At 33.3% G+C, this 22,224-nt stretch overlaps 2 protein-coding genes across 2 annotated transcripts in view; both read right to left on the bottom strand.

Moving 5' to 3' along the window:
- The window catches only part of Cand1 (Cullin-associated and neddylation-dissociated 1), a 42,460-nt gene extending 39,723 nt beyond the window's left edge, over window positions 1-2,737 (bottom strand). The window contains exons 1-3 of the mRNA XM_089650645.1: window positions 2,555-2,737; window positions 2,290-2,459; window positions 203-416 (exon numbers count right to left, since the gene is read on the bottom strand). Of these exons, the coding sequence (XP_089506771.1) occupies window positions 203-416; window positions 2,290-2,459; window positions 2,555-2,596 (426 nt within the window). The 5' untranslated portion in view covers window positions 2,597-2,737. The remainder of the gene's footprint in view (window positions 1-202; window positions 417-2,289; window positions 2,460-2,554) is intronic.
- Window positions 2,738-7,072: 4,335 nt separating this feature from the next.
- LOC149425429 (transmembrane protein 205) lies at window positions 7,073-13,213 on the bottom strand. The gene is made up of 4 exons (XM_089651116.1): window positions 12,878-13,213; window positions 10,653-10,840; window positions 9,627-9,790; window positions 7,073-9,425 (listed from the first exon to the last, which is right to left on the bottom strand). Exons 1-4 carry the CDS (start codon window positions 13,138-13,140, stop codon window positions 9,141-9,143), a joined length of 900 nt encoding a protein of 299 aa, XP_089507242.1. The 5' UTR covers window positions 13,141-13,213; the 3' UTR covers window positions 7,073-9,140.
- Between the last annotated feature and the right edge of the window lie 9,011 nt (window positions 13,214-22,224).

Below are 22,224 nucleotides of genomic sequence, written 5' to 3'. Positions count from 1 at the left end.
ATAATTTATTGTAACCTATGTAACACAACTGAACTTACTTGTTAACTACTTTTGTAAAAGCCCATTAGGGCGTAAATAAATAAATAATGATATTAATTGTATCTATTAAAATATAAAAGATTTGAAAGAAGACTAATGCAATTATATCGAAGTGAAGTGTTAAACTAAAGGAGACGAAGGAATACAAGCAATGAATGATTACCTTTTCGATAGCACTGCTCAGCCGGCCGGTGATCTTCTTGCAGACATTGGCGGCCAGCGCACTGGAGCCCAGCGGCAACTCCGAGATGACCGTCTTGAGGCCGATGCTGCTGATATCCCGCAGCTGCTCTTTATCCGACAACATATTGGCGCACAGGGCCTCCACGATGGACTCCACCTGGTACTCCTTCACCTTGTTCACCAGCGGGCCCAGGCTGGAATCATTCATTTTTTACAAACAATTCCGGGTTACAATCTTATAATAACCTGACTATAATTTGAAAAACTCATACTACCATCATTATAAACGCAAAATGTTGCTTATGTAATGGTGGGGGACTTAACCAGCAGAGTGGTAACCCGATGCATTTGTCAATTCAGCCCCTAAATGGTCATTATGTGTTAGGGTTGGATACTTTTAACATGAGCTCTCTTGTCTTAGACCCTTACACAATACTTTACAGTAATACCTTGTTCAATAAAGTATAATCAAGTTACGAAAAAATATCAATTACCAGAAACATTGTCATCCCAGGCAGAAAACAAAATAAGGATAGAAATTTATGCAGTTGACTAAGTTTGAGATGGTTTAGTAAAAATTACTATTAACCCTTCAGGCAAATTTTTTCGCTTTTGGGAACAACTCACATAGACCCACAGAAATCTTGTAACATCCTTACTGTTGTGGTGGGAATATGATCTAAACGGTCTTAGAAAGAGAAACCATCATACTTTATATTCAAATCTAGAAGTTAACCACAGAAAAATAAAAATGTGCACCTTTATGAAACCAAAGGTACCGTCCGCAATTTCAAAAAAACTTATGAGATTTTGTGAATTTTTTATTTATTATTTTTATATGAAACGACAAAAAAATGAGGTGACGATAATGTTTCTAATATATTTGTCTAATAAAATAAGAGCGTTTTTATATATTGTTCGGTTGTCAGTAATTTTAGTTACATAAAAAGTAAAGCGAGCCATTTTATTTTATTTTTTATGTTAGCATTCAAAATTTTAATATTTGTTTTTTACTAATAATAAAGTATTTTATCACCTTTTCAAAAACAGTTTTTAGTTTTTGGATACATTCAGAAATATTCCATTTATTTGGATTTTATTGCAAAGCCGAAATACTCCGACCGTCTGACAGAATATGGCTGAGTCCCGAGGAGTTAACTAATAATTTATTCCAACTGATTAATTGGCCCACAAGAATAAATTATTATCAATTGATAGAAATTGCTTCCAATTACTGTCAATACAGTACACTCTCGGTAATCCACCATTATTTTTGCTAGACAATGCCGAAGGCTCTATAAGTCGCCGCATGATTAGATTCTCGCCAAGCTTTGTACACCGACGCAACGGGTTGGTTTATCTTACACAATAAGTTACTATACCAGTTTAGTTTGCTCTCGCTAAGCATTTTACTAGTCGCCGGAATTAATAATTGTTGTTTTAGATCATTTTGGTTAGTCTTCTGTTTATTCTGTATGGTGAGTTAATTTACTTACGCGTTAAGATAATTAGATATATTGTAAAATTATATAACTATACAGTGGTAATGCGATGAAAAAGATAAATTGAACCTATTTATACGATATTCTTAATTCAAAAGAATAATTATGACTATATTTACAGAACTTGCTCGGGAGTTTTCTAATAAATTTAGCAGGCTGTATTGCTGAAAAGTGAAAAGACTAGGTAGGCACAATTTTTAAAGGTTTCCTGCAATCTAATTTCCAATATGTAGCAAAGCTTCATGTTAACATGTTAACAAGATAAAAATTACAAGTTTATAAACATAAAGTGTTTGTGTTACAGGTCATTTGACATAATTTTGAAATGTAACCTTGACTTTCGTTTCATTATTTTATTGAAATAAGATCTCTGATTATCCAATCGGAAAGTAAATTCTAAAGAATACAAGTTTTTTTGTTTATGTCTTTGTAGTACAACCAACCATAACCTAAGAATGATTTACCATTTACAGATTTTTCATTTTAAAATGTATGGCTTATTTGATAAACAGGGAGACTATTGATGAAAATAAATATGTAATAATATAATTGCAAGAGAAGTTACCATTTGACAGCTAGATTCTGCACCTCTCCGTTTTTGTCTTCTAATAACCGAAGAAGCATTTTGACGACTTTTCTTTCAGAATCATCGTCCAATTTAATGCTATCTTTCTGTAACTCTGTCATTAAGTCATTTGTAGCCATAAAACGAAAGTCTTTGTCATTCGAAGTCATCTGAAAAAGCAAGGTTTCATATAGCATGTAAAATTTTTGAATTATCATACACAACATTACAGATATCAAAATGTGATAATTTTGCATCAATTTACCTTTTCTAGCAAATTTGCTATCTGATATGAAACGCTCGCCATGGCGAAAAGATTTATATTTTTCCGCTTTAAATTATATCTAAATAACTACGATAAACACCACATTCAATATACTATTTTAGACTTCCATTAATTCGCCGGTGAAACCAGACGTAAAAACTTGCAATATTTTGATCCAACGACAAAAATAGTCGACGACGTAAAATATACCATAGACGATAAATGGGCATAAACAAAAGACAATTTTACATTCCGTCATGGACCTAATAAAAAGGCGATTTTGTATGAATGGCATTGAAGCCAAATCTATGGTGGCAGCCATCTTGTGTGATTAACTAAGGAACAATTATTATTTTTTTTGTGCACTTATAACGATAGTTGATTTATGCTTATAACGGCTTATGATTTTGGGGGTATTTGATGAGATATGGAATGGGATACGTCATTAAAAAATTAAATTCGTTTACGCATTTTTCATTCATTTCCCCCTCACCCCGCGGCCTCAAATTGTTGCGAATTGCTCCATCCGGGGCTTTTTAAGTCCACGCATTCCGTTCACAAGCTTTCGAAGGTCTCTAATCAAACACGAAAAACCTGAAGCACTGAAGCATTGCCAAAATAAAGATGGCGGTGGCGAAGCCATCTTTTGAATTCAATCAATACAAAAAAAATATTATTATTTTTCTTAGTTAGTGCTGAAATTGAATAGCAATACAGATTTTCATTGTTTTTGTCGGAAAAGCGGGAAAGTTTTCTCAGTTTGTTTTTAGGAAACGAACAACAAATACGTAACATTCAATTACAATGTTACATGCACTTATAATTTGAATATGTACAAAAAAAAATTAAAATATCATAATCGAAGAGTAAATGAAAAGGTTATTTTGCGACAAACAACAACTGTCCATCGAACTTGTAAAAGTGCGTTTTATTGTGTATCAAAGTTTTATTTATTATAGTCAAATTAATGCCTACATTAATTATAATGATAAAAAATAGTCCATTCTTTGGTAATGAAAATATCATGTCTGGTAATGGTAAACGAAAGGTAATATTATACTGTCAACAATTCATATTTTCTTTCATATCGCACCATTTTGTTTATTATATATTGAGCGCCTCCTAGTGGCGCGAGTTGTACAGCTTGGTTTTCTTTCATACATTTAATTTATTAGTTTTGTTCGTTTAAAAACTCAACTCTTTCGAGAAAGGAATACAAATACAATATTGTACCTATGATTTAACATAATTTCAAACTGTTTATTCATATTCATGTTGGGTATGTACGGGCGCAAACAAATATTTGGTCTTAATATTGTAGAGCAATACCTTGCAAAAAGAGTATTTAAAAAAATAAATTAATTAACACCTATTTTAATAAAATAAATTAATTAAGGTGTCAATTAATTTATTTTAAAATAAATTAATTAACACCATCTATGATCTTGTAGAATATAACGAGTGTTGCGTTTAACCTTAAGGGTAGACATAAAAGAATTAATAATCTGGTCTTTCATAGATGGCGCAAATTTAATAATTTCACATATACGTTTTACAAGTTATGCTAAAATATTGACGAATTAGTTTTTTGCGTCTGTAATTAAGCAATATGAATATAAAAAATAGTTTTTTTCCGAATAAAAACTATTTATTTCAAGAAAGGCATACAAATACAATATTGAATCAGTGATTCATTCAAAATTATATTTTCATGCCTTATTTGAATGATAACAGTTTTTATACGGACAATACTACTTATTCATATTCATATTGCGTGTGTACGGGGGGAAACAAATAATTTGTTTAAAATTTTTTAAGCATGCATGCAAAAAGTGTATTTTAATAAAATAATTACATTAACGCCACATCGCGTAGATTATAACGGACATCGCGTTTAACCTTAACCTTAAGCCCAAAGATTCATCATAGTCTCATGATCCGTATAGCCAAATGTCTAGAAGCACTAACTCGTTGGATGTCTTCAAATAAGCTGAAGCTGAATCCATCTAAGACTGAGTTTCTCTGGGCTGTCACAAACAAACGCCAACATTTCATTCAAATATTTCTACATCCGGCAGCGATGTTATCCCAAACCCAACACTCAAACTTCTCGGTGTTCTTCTTCGATTCGGACTTTTAGTTTAGAAGTCAAATAAATAGGACTTTAAGCACCGTTTTTTTTCACCTCAGACAGCTCACGTCAAAGCCAAAGAAACCTTTCTACAGAGACAACAAAACTACTTATTAACTCTTACCTCTCGATTACTGCAACGGAAATTATGCCAGCCTTCCAAAATATCTAACTGACAAACTTCAATCAATATATTTAATGCAGCAGCATGGCTCATAATTGGGGACTCTAAATATTCGCATATTTCAGAACACCTTCGTAACCTTCACTGGCTCAAGTGCCTTGATAGAATCCAGTACAAATTGTGCTGGATGGTGTTTAAATCCATCAATGAAATGGCCCCACCCTACTACATCTCTGAACTATGCGTCTCGGAAAACACTGGTCTGAGGCAGTCAACTCCTAGATCAGCAACATCATCAGCTGTAGGCAGACTGATGGAACCTAAGCGCAAGCCAAATACATACTAAGTTTGATGATCGCGCTTTCGGAGCATCTGGGCCGAAAGCTTGGAATAAACTTCCTCCGGAACAAAGATGCATCATAACAAGTCCAACAGAATTCAGGTTTAAACTAAAAACTTACCTTTTTAAGCTCTCATACCCTTAAATTAAATATACCTGCCTAAGAGTAGCATTCTTGTATTGCCTATAATACATCCTAATCATACTTTTCTTATTGGATTTATATTATTCGTAATCTGTCTTATACCGTGGGACTGATCACATTTAGGAAGATGAATTCTGATCAAAACCTTATATGTACTCTGGTTCCACCCAGCACAAAGTTCCTAAACTCATTCATTAAAAAATATAATTACATATTATTAAAATAAATACCGGAAACTCCAATTATGTCGTAAATGTGCAAACCGTATCTAAATTTCTTTAATAATCAATAAACAGTGTTAATCTCAAGTGACCTACCAGGTAAGTATGGTACTGTATATTATCTGCCTGTATAAAATGTAAATAAATAATAATAACAACATCATCAGTACCCTTGAGGTGATTTTTCACAAAAACGGCGCTGTATATATTAGCCAAATTTTATATATACATTCCAGCATCACTTTCATCAATCAAATGCATTGTACATATGACTTTGTATTGGTGGTTGACGAACCGGTAGGTGCAACTGTTAGCAATAAATTGATTATAGTTGTACTAGTCTATAGTTTGTAATAAGATAAAGATATATATATTTGTACAGCGCCCTTGAGGTGATTTTGCTCAAAAACGGCACTATACAAATCAAACAAATATTATTATTAAAGATGAGCTCTCAGCGTAAAAGCAAACATGCTCAGCAGCAGATTTTGCCATTGCAGTACCGCTGTGAAAAAGACGCTCTTCCTTGACTTCTGCACAACATTGTGTGAAATTTGAGCGGAACTTAGAAAAACAGCTGTATAAAAAGAGTTTATCCAATATAATGCCTTCTGCATAATGTTTGGTCTCCTCAGACACTGCAGCGCTTCCGGTATGTTCACGAAGGGGCGAGTTAGCGGTTCGCAGCCTTTATGAGGTCCGGGGTGGTAGGTATGAGGGAAAGGATTAACAGCTTCGGGAAAATCCCCATCATGGAAGCTCGCCTCAGTCCAGTCTCCAGCATCGACACATACTGTAGAACAGTGTTTCCCACGGTGGGGCGTACTCCCTAACGGTGGGGCATAACGCCTCAGAGGTGGGGCACCACACTTCAGAGGTGAGACACGTAGGCATTCCACATATAAATGGGAATACTCATTGATTATACAAAAAATTTTAGCACCATTAGCGATTTACTCATTAAAAAACGAAATCGATTGGATATAACTAATAGAGGGGACCTAAGACTGAAATTAAATAAGTTAGATCCGGACATAAAATTTCTTTGTAGCAAGCGTTACTGAATTTAATAATGAATTAGGCGTCAATATATGTGTGTATTTGTACTAAATTTCAATTGTTACTTGTGTTTTATTATTGTTTTAATTTTTATTTTATTCTACTTTTACATTTTCAATTTGTGTTTTGTAATAATTCCAGTTATAATATATGTATTAGAATAGGTTTTATTTAATTTCAGTAGGGGTTCATATGTTTACAAATACATTACAATATGAATTGAAAATTTACCTGCTGTTTAATTGTAAAAGATGTCGGTGGGGCATGGCATAAAGAAGGCTGGGAAACACTGATGTAGAAAGATACTGACCCCTCACAATCTTCATTTAATATTAAATTAGTACTTATTTTTTGAGTCTTATGTATAATATAATCCAATGTATACTCTTCATGGGATGTGTGGGACTATACATACTAACCTTTCCACAAATATTACTTATTATTATTAATAGATAAAAAATAAAAAAAGGCAAGTAAAAAAACAATCTTCTTTTAATATAAAAAAAAAAAATTTAAACGACTTAAAGTGTAATAGTACAATTTTTTCAAACATTGGCATTTCTTCTAGCTACAACACGAGTGTTGCACTCTTTAATAATTATAATCAATAGGAACTTTCAATCAATAGTTATAATTATTATAAATATTATTTCTGTAATTTTGTCACTACATAATTAATCACCGTAGGTGTGTAGACGTCTATGACATAAAAAAACCATTTTAAAAATTCACAACTGATATAAATATTATTGTTTGCTGCCTGTAATAGTAGGGTGGTAAATTAAATACCACCGCATGAATGTTCTAAATATCTAACGATGGACCACTCTAGTTCAACATATTCTAGCTGGGCATCAGTCAGAAGAAAACATGTTCTAAGTCAGGGGTGCAAAAAGTTATAGATTTGAAAATGCGTTCAAATTTTGTGTATCATATAAAATTACTTATCCAATACTGATAAACTTTAATTACAATTACATCATTTTAATAACACATTTTAACAACTATGTTTAATATAATAAAAATAAAATCTGCTGGGAACATCCAGTATTCCTCGCAAATAGATACAATAAATCTACAAATGACAGAACCGAGCTGTCGAAATACATAAAATAATTAATAAGAATCTTAAATGAAACTAAATGAGAACGATAATCAGATCATAGAAAACAATATCATTAATACTAAACAATTTAAGTCTTTGTAACTTTTCACAGGTTTAATTTTTGATATCATTTAACACTAACTTGCATTGCACAATTTAAAAAATCTTAACATTATAAATTAACAAATATAATAGCACAGCTATATTTTGTCATTTTAAAACCATTGGAGAACTGCTTTATTTCTTTTAAAAAGAATATTTATATTTGACACTACCTAACATAAAAGCATTTCTTTTAACGCGTTTTGCACACTTTCAAAATGAGTTCAAACTTTGGTAAAAGATTGACCATTTTGAAAATTGCAAACTTTACAATATTATATTCAATTAGGCACTTCCCTTTATTCAGTCAACTAATTTTAATTTACTTAGAAATAAAGCAATGCATTGCATTGAACAGTGATTATTCAAATAACAGTCTCAATGTTAATTTGGTTTCGAAATTATTTAGTTACAACTTGGAATAGTGACGCCAGTTTTAAGTAGGAAACCTGTCCTATCATTTAAAACTGACGTTGTTGAACACAGTAAAATGAACTTATAATAGAGAATACATTTGCATTGTGACATTCAATTATAGTTTATTTAATATTATGCTGTTAGTGTATCACTAAAATCATATATCTGGAGTACAGAACAAGATGTTTGCAATTTTTGAAAATCTGTTCTCAGGCAAAAATATATATGTACATAAATACCCGGGGAAATAATGCCAAAAGGTAGAAAGTCTAAATATAGCAAGGGAGTGGCAATGAATGCACAAATATCTAAAGAAGTTTTTAGGCCATCTACAAATCAATTTTAGAAGCAAAATTGAATAGAAGTCTGATTTTGGGTAAAACATTAATCTTTTAAATATAAATATATGACTTACTAACTTTTGGCAATAACCCCGATTTTTAAAGTTTTGTGTTCAGCTCAATCATCAATATTAATCTTGAAATCAATGTGAATAATAAAGATGATTTCACTGAATAACAATAAACTGGTGATGATGTTATACATCTATTTAATATTATAGGCGCTTAAAAACTGGGCCCCTTTTCTTCTACACACCATCACTCAAATACACCCTAAAACACTGCTATGAGGTTGTGCGCAGTTTTTATTTGTAATGGCTACTGAGTATAAACCAATGTGACTATATTTAAAAGTCCAATACTTCAGTTTCGCTTACCTCTCGATAACTATTATTCAAAATAATCACTCATTGACTGACTCGCAAAAAAAAAAACACCATATGTGCAGTTGACAAACACTCAAATGTATGAAATAATAAATGCTTGGCTGTATTCCAACTATCGGAAACAGTGTCAACTAAAACATTTAACATATTGAGTAAATTGCAATGCTTCTCTCAGAATGTAAAGCAAACTCATACTAGGTTTTTATACTTAGGGTTCAAATGCAAAGTTTATCAGTGAGGTAATTGATGTGGTAGGCGCTACAAATAACTGTCACAATGGTGGCAAGAGATATGTAGGAGTGCATCCGCCTGAATTTGCGGAGGATGCCCATGTAGTGTGGGCAGTTCGCCAGTTCGCCGAGGACGTGGTGGCCGACTTCTTGGCCGGTTCCGGCTTCGGCTTCGATCCTCGTCTTCTGATGCTTCACCAAGACTAGGGCTTGGGAGACGTACAATCTGATGACTAGTTCAATGCACAGGGTGAATGTCATAACTGTGATCTGGAAAAAAAATGAAACATTGGTCAGTTATATGATTTATTACGAGAAATGATTTAATTTGAAAGGGTTACCGAGGTTCTCAGGTGTTTTGTCAAACGTGCAATGGCAAATGGCAATGGGGTGGGGTGGGCAAAGAGTTGGGACGTGTTGTATTATTGGTGTGAATAATGATGTAAACATTACAAGATTTGTTTTTATTACCTGGACCATTTCTGTGGAGCCCAGACCTATTTGAGTTTGGGTGTTGATGTAAGCCATGATCTGTATGAAGCTCATGGTAGCATTGAACATATAGAAGAACGGAAAGATGACTTCTTGCACTTGTCCGAACACGTGTCTCGGGAGGTTAAAGTAAAGCACCAAACCTGAAACAATTAGAGATAAAAAATTATAAAATAATACAATAATAATAAAGATTTGAGATGGTAAATTAATGCAATTCCAGTTTATGCAATTTCAATAACTTCCTCTTTTCTGTTGCCGCACAATGAAATGTGAGGAAGTATTAATTGAAATCGCAAATCAGTTGTGAAATTATAAAAGATAAGAATACAGTGGAAAATATATTTACAATCAACATACTCGGCACAACGTACTGTAATTTATGGATTAAACTTTTGTTACTACATTTTTTATGAAGGTAATATTGATTTTTCAACATAATTATATGTACTTGAAAAATTCAGCATTTTTTAACAAATGCTAGACTTGAATCCAGAATTCTAATTAAAAAGATTTGTTCACGGGTGTAAAAAAATAATATTTAAATCGAATGATATGAATCAAACATGTGATTTAAAATTAATTGATCTTAGCTTCATATGAATTGATTGCTGACTGTACATTTCTTGCACCTACCGACTTGATCTAAATCTTGACATGCTTACTCTGCAGGTGACCAAAGGAGGAATTAACAAATGAACACACTTTTTTTAATTTTTGTGTGTGCATTGTTTTTTTGTTTTCAAAATATTTTCAGTGTTGTCACTATCAAGTAATCTAAGGGATGGTATATCAGTTATTTTAAGTAACGGAATCGCTGAGCTTTACTGAGCTTATATTGTCAGGAAAACAACTGAAATTTTGCGCCTAAATGTATCCACTTGTACATACTTCTTATATCTTTTATATACATATCTTTTATCTATGGATTGAGTTCATAGTTCATAGACAAAAATGAAACATTAGTTAGTTTATCAAATTCAAATTTAAAGATAAAGTATTTACCTGCAACCAGAGTCATCCAGATCTGGGTGCCAAAGTGGGTGGCGAAAGCTATTAGGTAGAAAAGCATCCATATACGGTTCCTTGGCTCCTGGTCAGGAAGGAACTCCTTAGCGAGGAGGCAGGCCAGGATGGTGGTAAGAACCAGAGGGATAGTTGCATTGGTTATGTTCCTCGAACTGGGCAGCATGCTGATGACAAAATAAAACATAAAAATTATAATCTTTGTTTTGAAAGAGTGTTTGTTTGGGATTTCAAATTCTGGCATTTTAAGTGAGTGGAGGCCTCTAGTGGACAAAATTGGAAACAGTGTTAATAATAAACGACGAATTGTTTCACAGACTTGGAACAATTCATGAAGTTTCAAAGTCAAAATTCTAGTTCTGTGAAAGTATTTGTATGAATATTTTTGTATGGACACGAAATTTTCGTCCGTTGGTAACATTGAGGAAATAAATGTAAAAGTAGGTAAATTATATTTTCATAACAAAGAGGTATCAAATAATTTTTTATTATTGATTGATTATGAACGTGTGTTTTATTGAAGTATGAAAATGTGCATACAACTGAATTGTGATTGATTATATTTGTTTAACTATAATAAATAAAGAAGTTGCACACGCTTATTTTTTAACAACTGGACACACAAACAGATTTTATTAATTAACGTTGCTTAGCGATAAGCGGAAAGAAAATATTATAAATTATATCAAAGGACAAATTAATTAAGTACCTACTGTAAATTTTACAATGGTTGCTAATTCACTAATGAATTTTTTATTTGTTGTGATAGGCAGTTTTTGAAAAAACAGATTGCAGTTGAAAAAACTTTGGTAAAGCTGTTGAATTCGGCTTATTCGGCATTTAAGTCGGGGGTTTATCTAAATATGCAAAAAATAGGTTTTCAGGTTGGTAGTTTGGGTAATTTCAAAAATTTATGCGTATTTCCTAACCTTCAAATTTAACTTTGTTTGAGAAAAAAATGAACTATAATGCATCTTTTACCATCTCCCCCGATAAAAATAATTGTTTTTTGTATTAATTAAGTTGAAACTGATTGCTATTTTTTTGCGTACTAAGTGTGGAATTCGACAAGTTTATCAAAACGGCGAGTTATGACGACACGAAACTTGCATAGATTTGACACATCATGAGCTATGGACCGTTGCATCATTGAAATATTAATTTAGCTGTCATATTGATTTTGCGTATTTTTCAATAATTGTTTTATTGAAAGGTGATTTTGAAAAAAAGAGTGATACAATCTATTGAAAGAAACATCAAATTTTGGTCGTTATCGGGTAGTAACTATTGTTTATTTGTAAAATAATAATAATAAAGGAAACGAAGTGATTATATGAAGAAAAGTAAAATACATATATTTAATTTGATTTGTACATTAGAATTATTTTAATAACAATAATAACCGTAAACCGTAAAGAGTAATGTTATAGTGTACTTATGTTCTTATGCCATTGTTAACAAAATTAAACCATTTAACTGTAAATAATAATGTTCTTGTGATAATAATATTTTTTCGCTGATAACAACCAATCGGAGATTAATGACCATGTCGATAATGAATATTCATTGCTTGATGTGATTTTAAATTAATATCTCGATGATCGATCGAGATAACTTTGGATGGGTAGGTACTAGCTTAAAACTGATAAAAATGATTGAGTTAATATTTTCACTATCATTAAACCATCAGTCAAAAGTTTTAGCTATGATATATATGTACAATATTATCTAAATCTCGACTTTAATAATAAAAGAGGAAAAGTTTGAACAATTTAAAATCATTCTCTAAATAGATAGGTACATTCGGATATTTGACGGCAAAAAAATTAAATATTAAATTTATAAAAAAAAAATCACATTTGCTTTGAAATAACTAATAACAATTATATTATATAAAATGGATCCCCGATTTTTCTTCAATAAACGTAACATTTAACCGCTGAATTGTAATTATTGATGAAAAAATTAACAGACACAAAAAAAGAAAATTTAAAAAATTTCACCACGTATTTTTTAAAGTCTAAAATCGTAAAAATGTAAATAACGTTACACCGCTAACTACAAGTAAGTTCAGTATTAAAGAAAAATTAACAGCATAAAATAATGCAAAAAATTTCAGCACTGATTAACAACCCCTTATATTTTTTTCACGTCTGAAATCATAAAATGAATTTTAAAATTTATGAAACACATAAAATATTCACCTTCGTAAGTGACTCTTTCCAGATTTGGCATACAGCGTGGAGGCGAACTCCAGGCAAACCTTGCTCTTAGACGTGATGACAGAAAGCCAGTCTGGGGTATATTGCGGTGCCGGACGGGGCGGAACTCCTCCCCTCAGCGCGAGGTGCTTCTGCTTGAGGCGGTAGTATTGCACAATGCGGGGGATTTTGACGGGAGCTTTTGCGGCTTCCGGCGCTAAAGCCAGCGGCCTCAACCCTTCTACTGCCTTATCCCTGGCGCACATCTTTCTAGGTTTAGTTCGACACACGTTAACTGGGAGCGCGTTGTAACCGATCAGCGCGAGCGCCTTCGGTTGAGTTTTGAATACTGAGTTGGCCGACTGTGACGGGTTGCGTTTTATACCTATACTGAAACGAGTTGAGAGCCGCCCCCCTCCAGCGTCGAGCTCACCAACACATTCGATGCGGGCGCAGTTCTCAGTGGCTTGACGCCCGATCGCCAATTATAATATTATAATAATAGTTAGGATGACGTAACTCGGTGTGGGCTTTTCTCGCTGACTGTCAGCTGCCCCTACGTGCCGTTGGGGGATCGTCTGCTCCGCCGAGGATGTCTGCACGTGCAGTTTGAATCGCACGTGCCGCATTGTCGGCGCTGTTAGTCATCCGTGCAATATATGGTTTCTGGTCGTTTGCCAGAAGTGTCAGATTCGACATCCAACACCCACCGGTTCAAATCTAGTTAAACCAATCATCGTGCCAAACTATCCGGCGCTTCTCGTACTGAGATTATTGGACTAAAGCATTGCACTCTTGGAGACACAAGCACAAGGAAAAGTCGGATAACTTTCCTAAGGCCATCGCACTCGTTATTGAAATTAAATTACAATTTTTTTCAGAAAACATACTTTCAAATTTATTGTTATCAAGTTTAATTTCTAGAACTCCATTTTAATTTAAGTTTTTCTGATATATATTTCATAATATCATTATTCAAATTACTAAAAAACAGTTTATTTATAACCACCGGACATTTTGACGGTCTTCATGGTCAAGTGGTAAGGCTCTCGATTACCAAGCTGGAGATCGCGAGTTCAAATCCCGGCAAGCTCTAGTAAATTTTATATTATTAATTTGTATTATTTCACAATTTCCTCATTTAAAATAAAATATAGTATATTTGCGGTATGTTCAAGAAAGGAAGAAATTCTCAGTATTGCCCTGCTTGAAATGGCTTTCCGATCTCCTTCCCCTCCCAACCACTTTCAGCCTCACAACATACCCCAATTGTGGATGCCATAGTTTCACTGACTCCAGACGGTTGGGGGCAGTTGGGAATCTTGTGCGGTTTCACATAGAAAGAAACAAGTTATGCTGTGTAATTGTTGTTTCGCCTTCTGAAGGCATTATCAAACTGTTATCGAATATTATCGACAGTTTCATTATGCTTTCAGAAGACGAAACAGCTGTCACGGGTATTAATAATCACACATAAAAACTTGCTTATAAATGAACTGTTTTTATGCTTTTTAAAGTTAGGGAAAACGCAAATTAACGTACATTTAATATAAGTTTGCTTCACTCGTTATTTAAATTAAAACCACTTGATTTACATGCAACATAAACATGATATTTATAAACACAGCGAATGACAGATAACTACTTATGAAGACATGGCACGGTTAGATAAATAAAATAAAATGGAAGGTGATACAAGAGACATAACCAAGACTAAGTAGAAATGTATGCGAAATGGGAGTGTGCTATGGGAATGTTCTACGTTGTTCTATCCTGTCTTTCTACCCATGCGGAGAAATGCCGTGATGGCTAGGTACGGTATATACTACCTAACTAACGCCAACATCACGCCGTTTCTCTGCTGGGATAGGCAGAGAAGACAGACCGCCCAAAAACTCGGTTTTAGCACACACTACTTGCCTCATTCACGTTCATAAATGGTCTCATACATACTCTTCTATTATTCTGACTCTTTACATGGCCTGAATCAAGTATTTGGTTCACTTGATCGTCTCATGTCTTCCTCGGGCGTCTGCGACTTCTTCTACTGTTCACATTCGTCTCATATATTCTCCTTAAACTCCAATTTTCGTTCATTCGCTCTATTCATGCCAAAACCATCCAAGCCTCATTTTTAATCTTACTCATTACGCTTATTTGCGAATCTCCGCATCCTCACACGATCAGACATGGTTTTAGCAGACATGCGCCTCAGGGATCTCATTTCCACAGCATTCAGTCTCCTTTCATCCTTTCTCTGCCAAGTCAGAGTAGATATCAGAACTCTATATCACAGTTCCAGTTATCATTAACCATACACATGTATTAATTCCTCAGTCGTATTAAAACAAACTGGTTTTGTAATGATTAATCAAGCCTTTTGGCGAAGCGGAACTTAAAGCCAATAAATTGCTTATTCACCTTTAAAAAAATAAATGTGGGTCAAATCACCTACCCTGCAACATCAGCATTTCGATCTTTGTGAATACAGAGACACCGACAGTTAACACATGAACAGTTATCATCCGACATTGTAACTCGTTGGTTTACAAATAAATTAATGAAATATTCAGTTACTCTATTCACGTTATTTTGCACTTGAAACAATGAGAAAACCCCGAACATTATTAAGAACTACGAACGAAAGCGCCGCGTGGGCACGTAGACAAGCAATGTTTTATTATTAAAATGGGTTTAAATCACAGCACAAACTCCATTGTTCAACTATAAATAATAATGTAGCGTAACTTAATCAAGATTAAAGGAACACGTGCGTATTTTATATGCTCGTAAATACATTTTTCAGTATAAAAAACAGGATACAATTGGACTGAACAATGAGGTCGCCGACTGAATTGTTCGTAAAATCCATTTAAATCACACAGTCAAATATGTAAGATGTAGGTAGATATATCATTTATGTAGAAAAATTCAGCCTTATTTAGAAAACTTGTAGCAATATTTATTGCTGAAATAAGTCAGGTAGTGTAGGTACTGCAGAATCGCTAACCAAATAATTGAATTTATTATTTTGACCTTGGTAAAATACATTTTACGGATAAGTTAGTAGGTAGGTAGTACCTACCTAATATTTTTATCATCGAAAATATAGGTAGGTACCTTCATTAATCGATCGATTTTGTTAAAAAAATACGGATAATTCATTTATGTGCTTGTAACACTATCAATAAATTTGATCCTTGGAAATTATAATTTTTGCTGTAGAGATTAAAATGATACTAACAATATAATGTTTATTCTGGGTTTACGAACTTATAGGTACGGAAAAGCAAATGTGTGAACTTGTTTCTTTTCAAAAAATTTCATCACAATTTAGCATACTACTGAAAGAGACGAGTCCGTACGAAACAAAACGCCATCTAGGTATATAAAATATGTATGCAAATTATATTGGTTATTTTTGAAATTCGAATATGATGTATTTACCGGTAGAGGCGCTGCTATCTCTAAATGGTATAAAATAAAGTCGCTATCCGCGTCTGTATGTACATGCCAGCAATCTATCTATTATAATTAATTTTCGTTCATTTTAGATGTTCAATGGCGTTTCCCAATAGTTAGACTGTGTGCGATTTGCTGATAGGACTTGCAAAATTGCAGCCATAATACGAAAAGCGATAAATATTTTGCCGACAAAGATATTCGGTAATTTAAAAAAAAAATCTACCTAGGCTTACCAAGTGTTGCGAAATAACATTAAAAAATTTGCATTTTTTACGGCATCGTTCCATTAACATTTATTTCAAGTTTTTTTCTTTTATGTGAATCATATCAAATATAAACCAATATAACAACACCCCCATACACACAAGCCCTGCTTATTTATGGGGGTACATCAAATACTTATATTATGTAATTAATAACTGTACTATATTCAATATTGTGTAATGTAATTCGTGTATCTTTTTTTACTAATAAATGTCTTCAATAAATTATTATTGAATCATAATAATAATGTTAATATTTTATATATAGTTTTACATGACAAAATTAAAAAATAACTTATATCATTGATGTCGCTATTCCAAATTCTTGTAATATTCAAAAATCTGTTAGTGAAAAAATAAGAAAATACACAGATTTAGGAAATGAAATAAAAAGAATTTGGCATTCTCAGACTATAAAAATATTACCATTCGTTATTTCGGCTACTGGCATTATACCTAGCTCTCTAATTAAAAATTTTGGCGTAGGTATTAGATCTATCAAAAAAATTATATATAAAGATGCAAAAGTCGATCATTTTGAATACATGTAGGATAACAAAAGATTTTTTAAATATTTATGTTGAGGGTTGAGGGATCAGTAGGATTTATAGGCCCTGTTAGAAGTTCTACCGAGCCGAACCCTCTGATATGAAAATATCTGGAGTCGGTGAATTATTTTCCCATTTGATCTCTGGTGAATTGACGTGTTGTTCTTGTATTGTTTTGTATTTATTTTGCTTATATAATGCACTTGCATAATGTTGATTGACTAGCTGATCATTTGTGGAAAAGTGTGTGGAAGGGTTTAGTTTTTCCTATGGGGAAGATTTAACCCGGACATAAAATCGGAAATATTAAAAAAAAACAATAATTATTGTATGTCCATTATTTTATACTTGATGTAAAACAAATCAAAAACTTTTAAAAACAAAATTTAGATTCAAGACGAATTTCCTCAATTTGCCGATGAATTTGGAGAGCAATGAAAACATCTTATTAAATTTTGAAAGATCTTTTTGAGTTTCACCTTTGTTTCTTTGAATGAATGAATAAATAAATTAATGGCTGAAGTGAAATTTCAGAAGTGGAAATTAACCCACTTCCCGATCGAGCTGAAGCTCGGCAGAAATACTCGCTGTCGATGACAATGCAACTTTTGGTGGCACTCACGCGCCACACATGCATTTCTCCGAAATTGGATGATTTTATAATTATTTTGTAAAAAAATAAAGCATTTAAAATACGAAATAAATATCGGTACATATTTGTTAGCGTTGTTGACTCCAGTCCCTGGGGAGGAAGGTTCAATCCTCAGTCAAACCAATTTCTTTTAACCCTTCAGTACTTTAATCATATTTATTCAGTTTGCAATGTTTAATGTGTATTTCAAATGCGCTGCGTACAGCTTAATTTTTAATTTCCCGTAAAAAAATACTGTTTTAGAATCTAGATAAAATTATTTTATTTTATCTAATGACTTTATATCACTTTTTAAAAGTGTGTTGAATTGTCACTGTGTTGAGTTATCATGAAACCGTAGAATGTCAACTGTTTTCTGTAAAAAGATAACAGAAAATGCTGCTCCAAGCCATATTTATTCCTTGCCATAGCACCTACAAAATTATGCATAAAAAAATACCCAACATTATTCCATCAATAACTCAACATCGATAATTTTGTTGGATACAACATTATTCCGGGTAAGAGTTCAAATACAGATCTGCATTTTAAACTCATTTTAGCTAACATATTAACTCCCATAAGTTGCAAGTGGCGTTGCTATCCTTCGTCAAATAAACATTTGATATTTAATTAAATCAATCGATTATTTTTACGTTCAATCGCTGCTGTTATTATTGGTGTTATATTAATATTAAGATCGAAATACTGTATTAGTTACATTAACTTGTTACGGATATTAAAATATTTTTAGATTAGATAATTATTTATTATTTATATCGGCAGCAACTGTTGCCCTGCACTGAGAGTAATAAATTTATCGATTTTATTTTTCCAGGCAATGATAGTTTTATGGTACTGTCAGACGACGCCATACACATCAAGGGTTTTGTATGCGTGATCACCATATCGCTCGCCATTCAATCCTGCAGAGACATGTCACTCCGGACAGATGATGTGTTTTTAATCGCCTAGATGATATATGCCGTGAACAGCTGGCCGGGTGATATTTGAAAATGATGATGGGGGAGGAAGATTATAGCTTCGTGTGACACTACAACACAATATAATCTCTATATGCCACGCCCAATAAACGTTTGATGCGTATTATAGCGTATTCTGACACAGGCTTTAAACCTCTAATGATCGCCATTGATTCACGTGTCGCTAATGTCGCTGGCCGATTTCATGAAAGTATATCAGCGCAGACCTGTGAAAAATCATGGGCTAGTCTGAATTCTTGACAAATCAATACGAATTTTGAAACTACGTTAGCTTCAAAGTTGAAAATTGGTCAGTCACCCCAGTTAAAGGTACAAGTTTTTTCGAAATGCGTATGTCGTATGTAAGTATCTACTTAATGATCGATCGATGTGGTTGGCGCCGCGAAGTAACACGTTCGATATTTTATTTTACCGTAATTGCAATTCCGCGTGCAGTGTGCCCCGTCGGGATCTCGCTAATAATTTATTGCATTTTATAAGGTCGTTACCATGCGCAAACTGGATATGAATTAAGAATAAGTTGGGCATTGGAGAAATTAATGGATTACTGGCAGATTCTTTATTGATTGGGCGTCGCGCGTTTTCCGCATGGGTTTTGCCACTTTTTCTGCTTTATTAGTCTGGGTGTCGTGAGTTGTGATGGTGATTGTTGAAACCATTGATGTAATATAAATACAAGATATGGGGTAGCAACCATTATTTGTACAAACCGGGCACGCAAAAGTGTCGCCAATATAAATATTACTGCAAATTGCATATACGCACAGCGGCGCTTATGCCTTTCTACTGAGGTCGACTACACCATAGACGTCACGTGATTCAGTCAGTGCCATCGATCAAGGGAAGTTTGCAAATAGCGTTTATTGTTTATATCGTTATTCCTGCTGATTTGTGTTGTTTTACCTTAACCATATTAAATAAAAATAATGTTTTTTTCACATTAGCTTCACCCAGGAGGACCTGAAGGTAATCATTTCCCTCAGAGCCTGTCATCTTTTGGAATGCTGTGCGGAGTGTATTTTTAAGGAAATTAATGAGGGGAAGTTCTGGATAGGAAAATAGTATGAGGGGTGGGTAGGAATTTGGGGGTTAGTGTCAAGGTGTGTACCACCGTGGTGCAAGGCAATAGGTCGAGAGAGTTACCTTAGATAATGCAAATTTAAAAAAAAAGTTTACTTAGCGACATAACTGAATTCTTTGGCTGTCGCGCGCCTACCTACACACAATGGATCGGCTGTAGATAGTTCATGCAGTTTGATCGTAGCTCGGCGAAAGTCGGCAAGTCCATGTCTTTAACTTTCTATCATCTATGGAAGATTAATGAGCCTTGAAAAAATGGCTTTACACTATTGTTTAGCGAACCCGGATAGTAAAATCACAACAATTTACTCGCATATAAATATATCGATTTGCGGTTTGTCGAAGTAAAACAATACGTAGACTGTATGCCAAAAGGGAAAATTTGGATTTCTTGTGAAATGTTTTTTTTCTTTCTTGAGATTTTAATCCATAAATCTGAACGTTTTCACGGCCCGCAGCATCTGTACTTTTTTAAAATCCAGAGCATGTGGGTCTATGGCTTCCCCATTTGGGGCACGGTATGGGGCTGAAGGGGATTGGGAATCATTAAGAAAGGAGACGGTGAGAGATGAGATTGTAACATGGCTAAAGTCATTACTAGCACTGTTTTATTTCGGAATAGTGGTTACCCACAAGGACGATATTGATGATTTTTTTCAAGTGACTGAAAATTATCATTTCAACTTTTAAGAATTCATCCATTAATCGAATTCCGGAAAAACGTGTGTAGTAAACAAATGTGTTTTTAAAGCATGTATCTACCATAGAAAATGTATGGATTATAATCAGTCCGGATATCGTAATGCATTACTTACGTAGCGTGTTAGCGTAACCCAGTGTGTTTTTACCAAAATACGCTCGTGTATGTCAAAAGGCACGAGATCTGCTTTTCATATCTCATATGTTTTGGGAAAACGGAGTCTGAAAATGATTTGACGAATTTTCAAATATTTTTATAAATTCAAACATATACAGATGTTTTCTTTAACTGTAATTAGTATAAAAGAGTTATCGTGATTATTTTTTGGGTTATTACGCCGTGTTGCGCTACTTACTTCTTTAGAGAACGTTTCGGAAAGCGTTACACTGTCCACCATCAGGGCATATGTGTGATCCATACGGTAATTCGTATGATTATACATCTGGCCTGATGATGTCTACTGTAACGCTGTCCGAATCGTTGACTATTCCCCAAATACCCCAAAATTACACTTTTGGACGTGAAAATCTCAAATCAGTGTAAAAAAGTTTTATCTTTTGTAATTTTTTTTTATTGAATACTACTTTTTAGATTAAAAATATATAAATTTGTTATAATTGCAGAGAACCAAACCTTAAAATAATGGTGAAATTAGACAAATAACAGATATTATGGTCTTTTTAAATACATCCATTTCAATTTCACATAATGTTTACGGTAACGAATGAATGCAAATTCTGGAAACGGAAATTAATTCACTTCCTGATATGCAATCGAGCTTAAACTCGGCAAATAGACTCGCTGTCGATAAAAGTGCATTATATCATTGGTGTCAAACACATACACACATAATATACTAAATAAATGTCGGTCCTACCCTAAATTAAAACAAAAAAATGTTTTAATATACATTTAAAAATAGATGTAATATAGTTAAAAAAATACTTTTTACTAAATGAATTTAAAGTTGGCGAATTCATGGATATAATCTGCATTTTTAATTCAAAATCGTGATTTTCGCACATGTGCTTCTTTTGAATTACATTGATATAATATGCAACAGTTTTGCACTGGCTAAATTATTCTCAATCCCCTGGGTAACGTTATAGTTAAATAAACATTTACTTCATCATTTGATAATAATAATAGGTCTGCACAGACAATTCTTGGTTGATAAATATTAATGATGAAATTATTATGAATAATATTTATAGAGTTTATTATACTCTTTGCAAAGTTGTATTTGTATTGTAATATTTTATTTAATATGTTTCAGTACTTACGTCGTAAAATTACGTCACATCGTAAAATATGATGTAGATTTAGTAACGGTGTGTTTTTCCTAAGCACAACGCTATAAAAATCATCTAAATTTTATGACGACCTGACGTCATGAGTTAGAAACCCGGCAAACAATTTTCTTATTTTTATGTGAATACCGCACAACTGTTTCCAATCGTTAGGAGCTAGCGGGGCTACGACATCCCTAATTGGGAAACATGGTTAAAACTTACTGATATAAAATATTTCTGATTTATTAAAAATATCTTTTATTTCGTATTCTGGTTAAAAACGGGACTACAGGCCTTTAACGAATGAATTGGCAGGTTTCCTAATAAACTATCGGTATAACACGAATGTGAAATGGTGATGTCCGAA

This window comes from Hesperophylax consimilis, chromosome 3 (genome assembly GCF_061612785.1).
Source record: "Hesperophylax consimilis isolate HC1 chromosome 3, BYU_Hcon_1.0, whole genome shotgun sequence".
In the NCBI taxonomy this organism is placed as follows: Eukaryota; Metazoa; Arthropoda; class Insecta; order Trichoptera; family Limnephilidae; genus Hesperophylax; species Hesperophylax consimilis.
This window is presented reverse-complemented; position numbering and strand designations above follow the sequence as displayed.

Coding starts and splice junctions, on each gene's coding strand:
- LOC149425429 (XM_089651116.1), bottom strand. CDS start 13,140: ATGTGCGCCAGGGATAAGGCAGTAGAAGGGTTGAGGCCGCTGGCTTTA. Junction 10,841..12,877: donor GGAAAGAGTCACTTACGAAG/GTGAATATTTTA, acceptor TTTTGTCATCAG/CATGCTGCCCAGTTCGAGGA. Junction 9,426..9,626: donor GCTCCACAGAAATGGTCCAG/GTAATAAAAACA, acceptor TTTTTTTTCCAG/ATCACAGTTATGACATTCAC.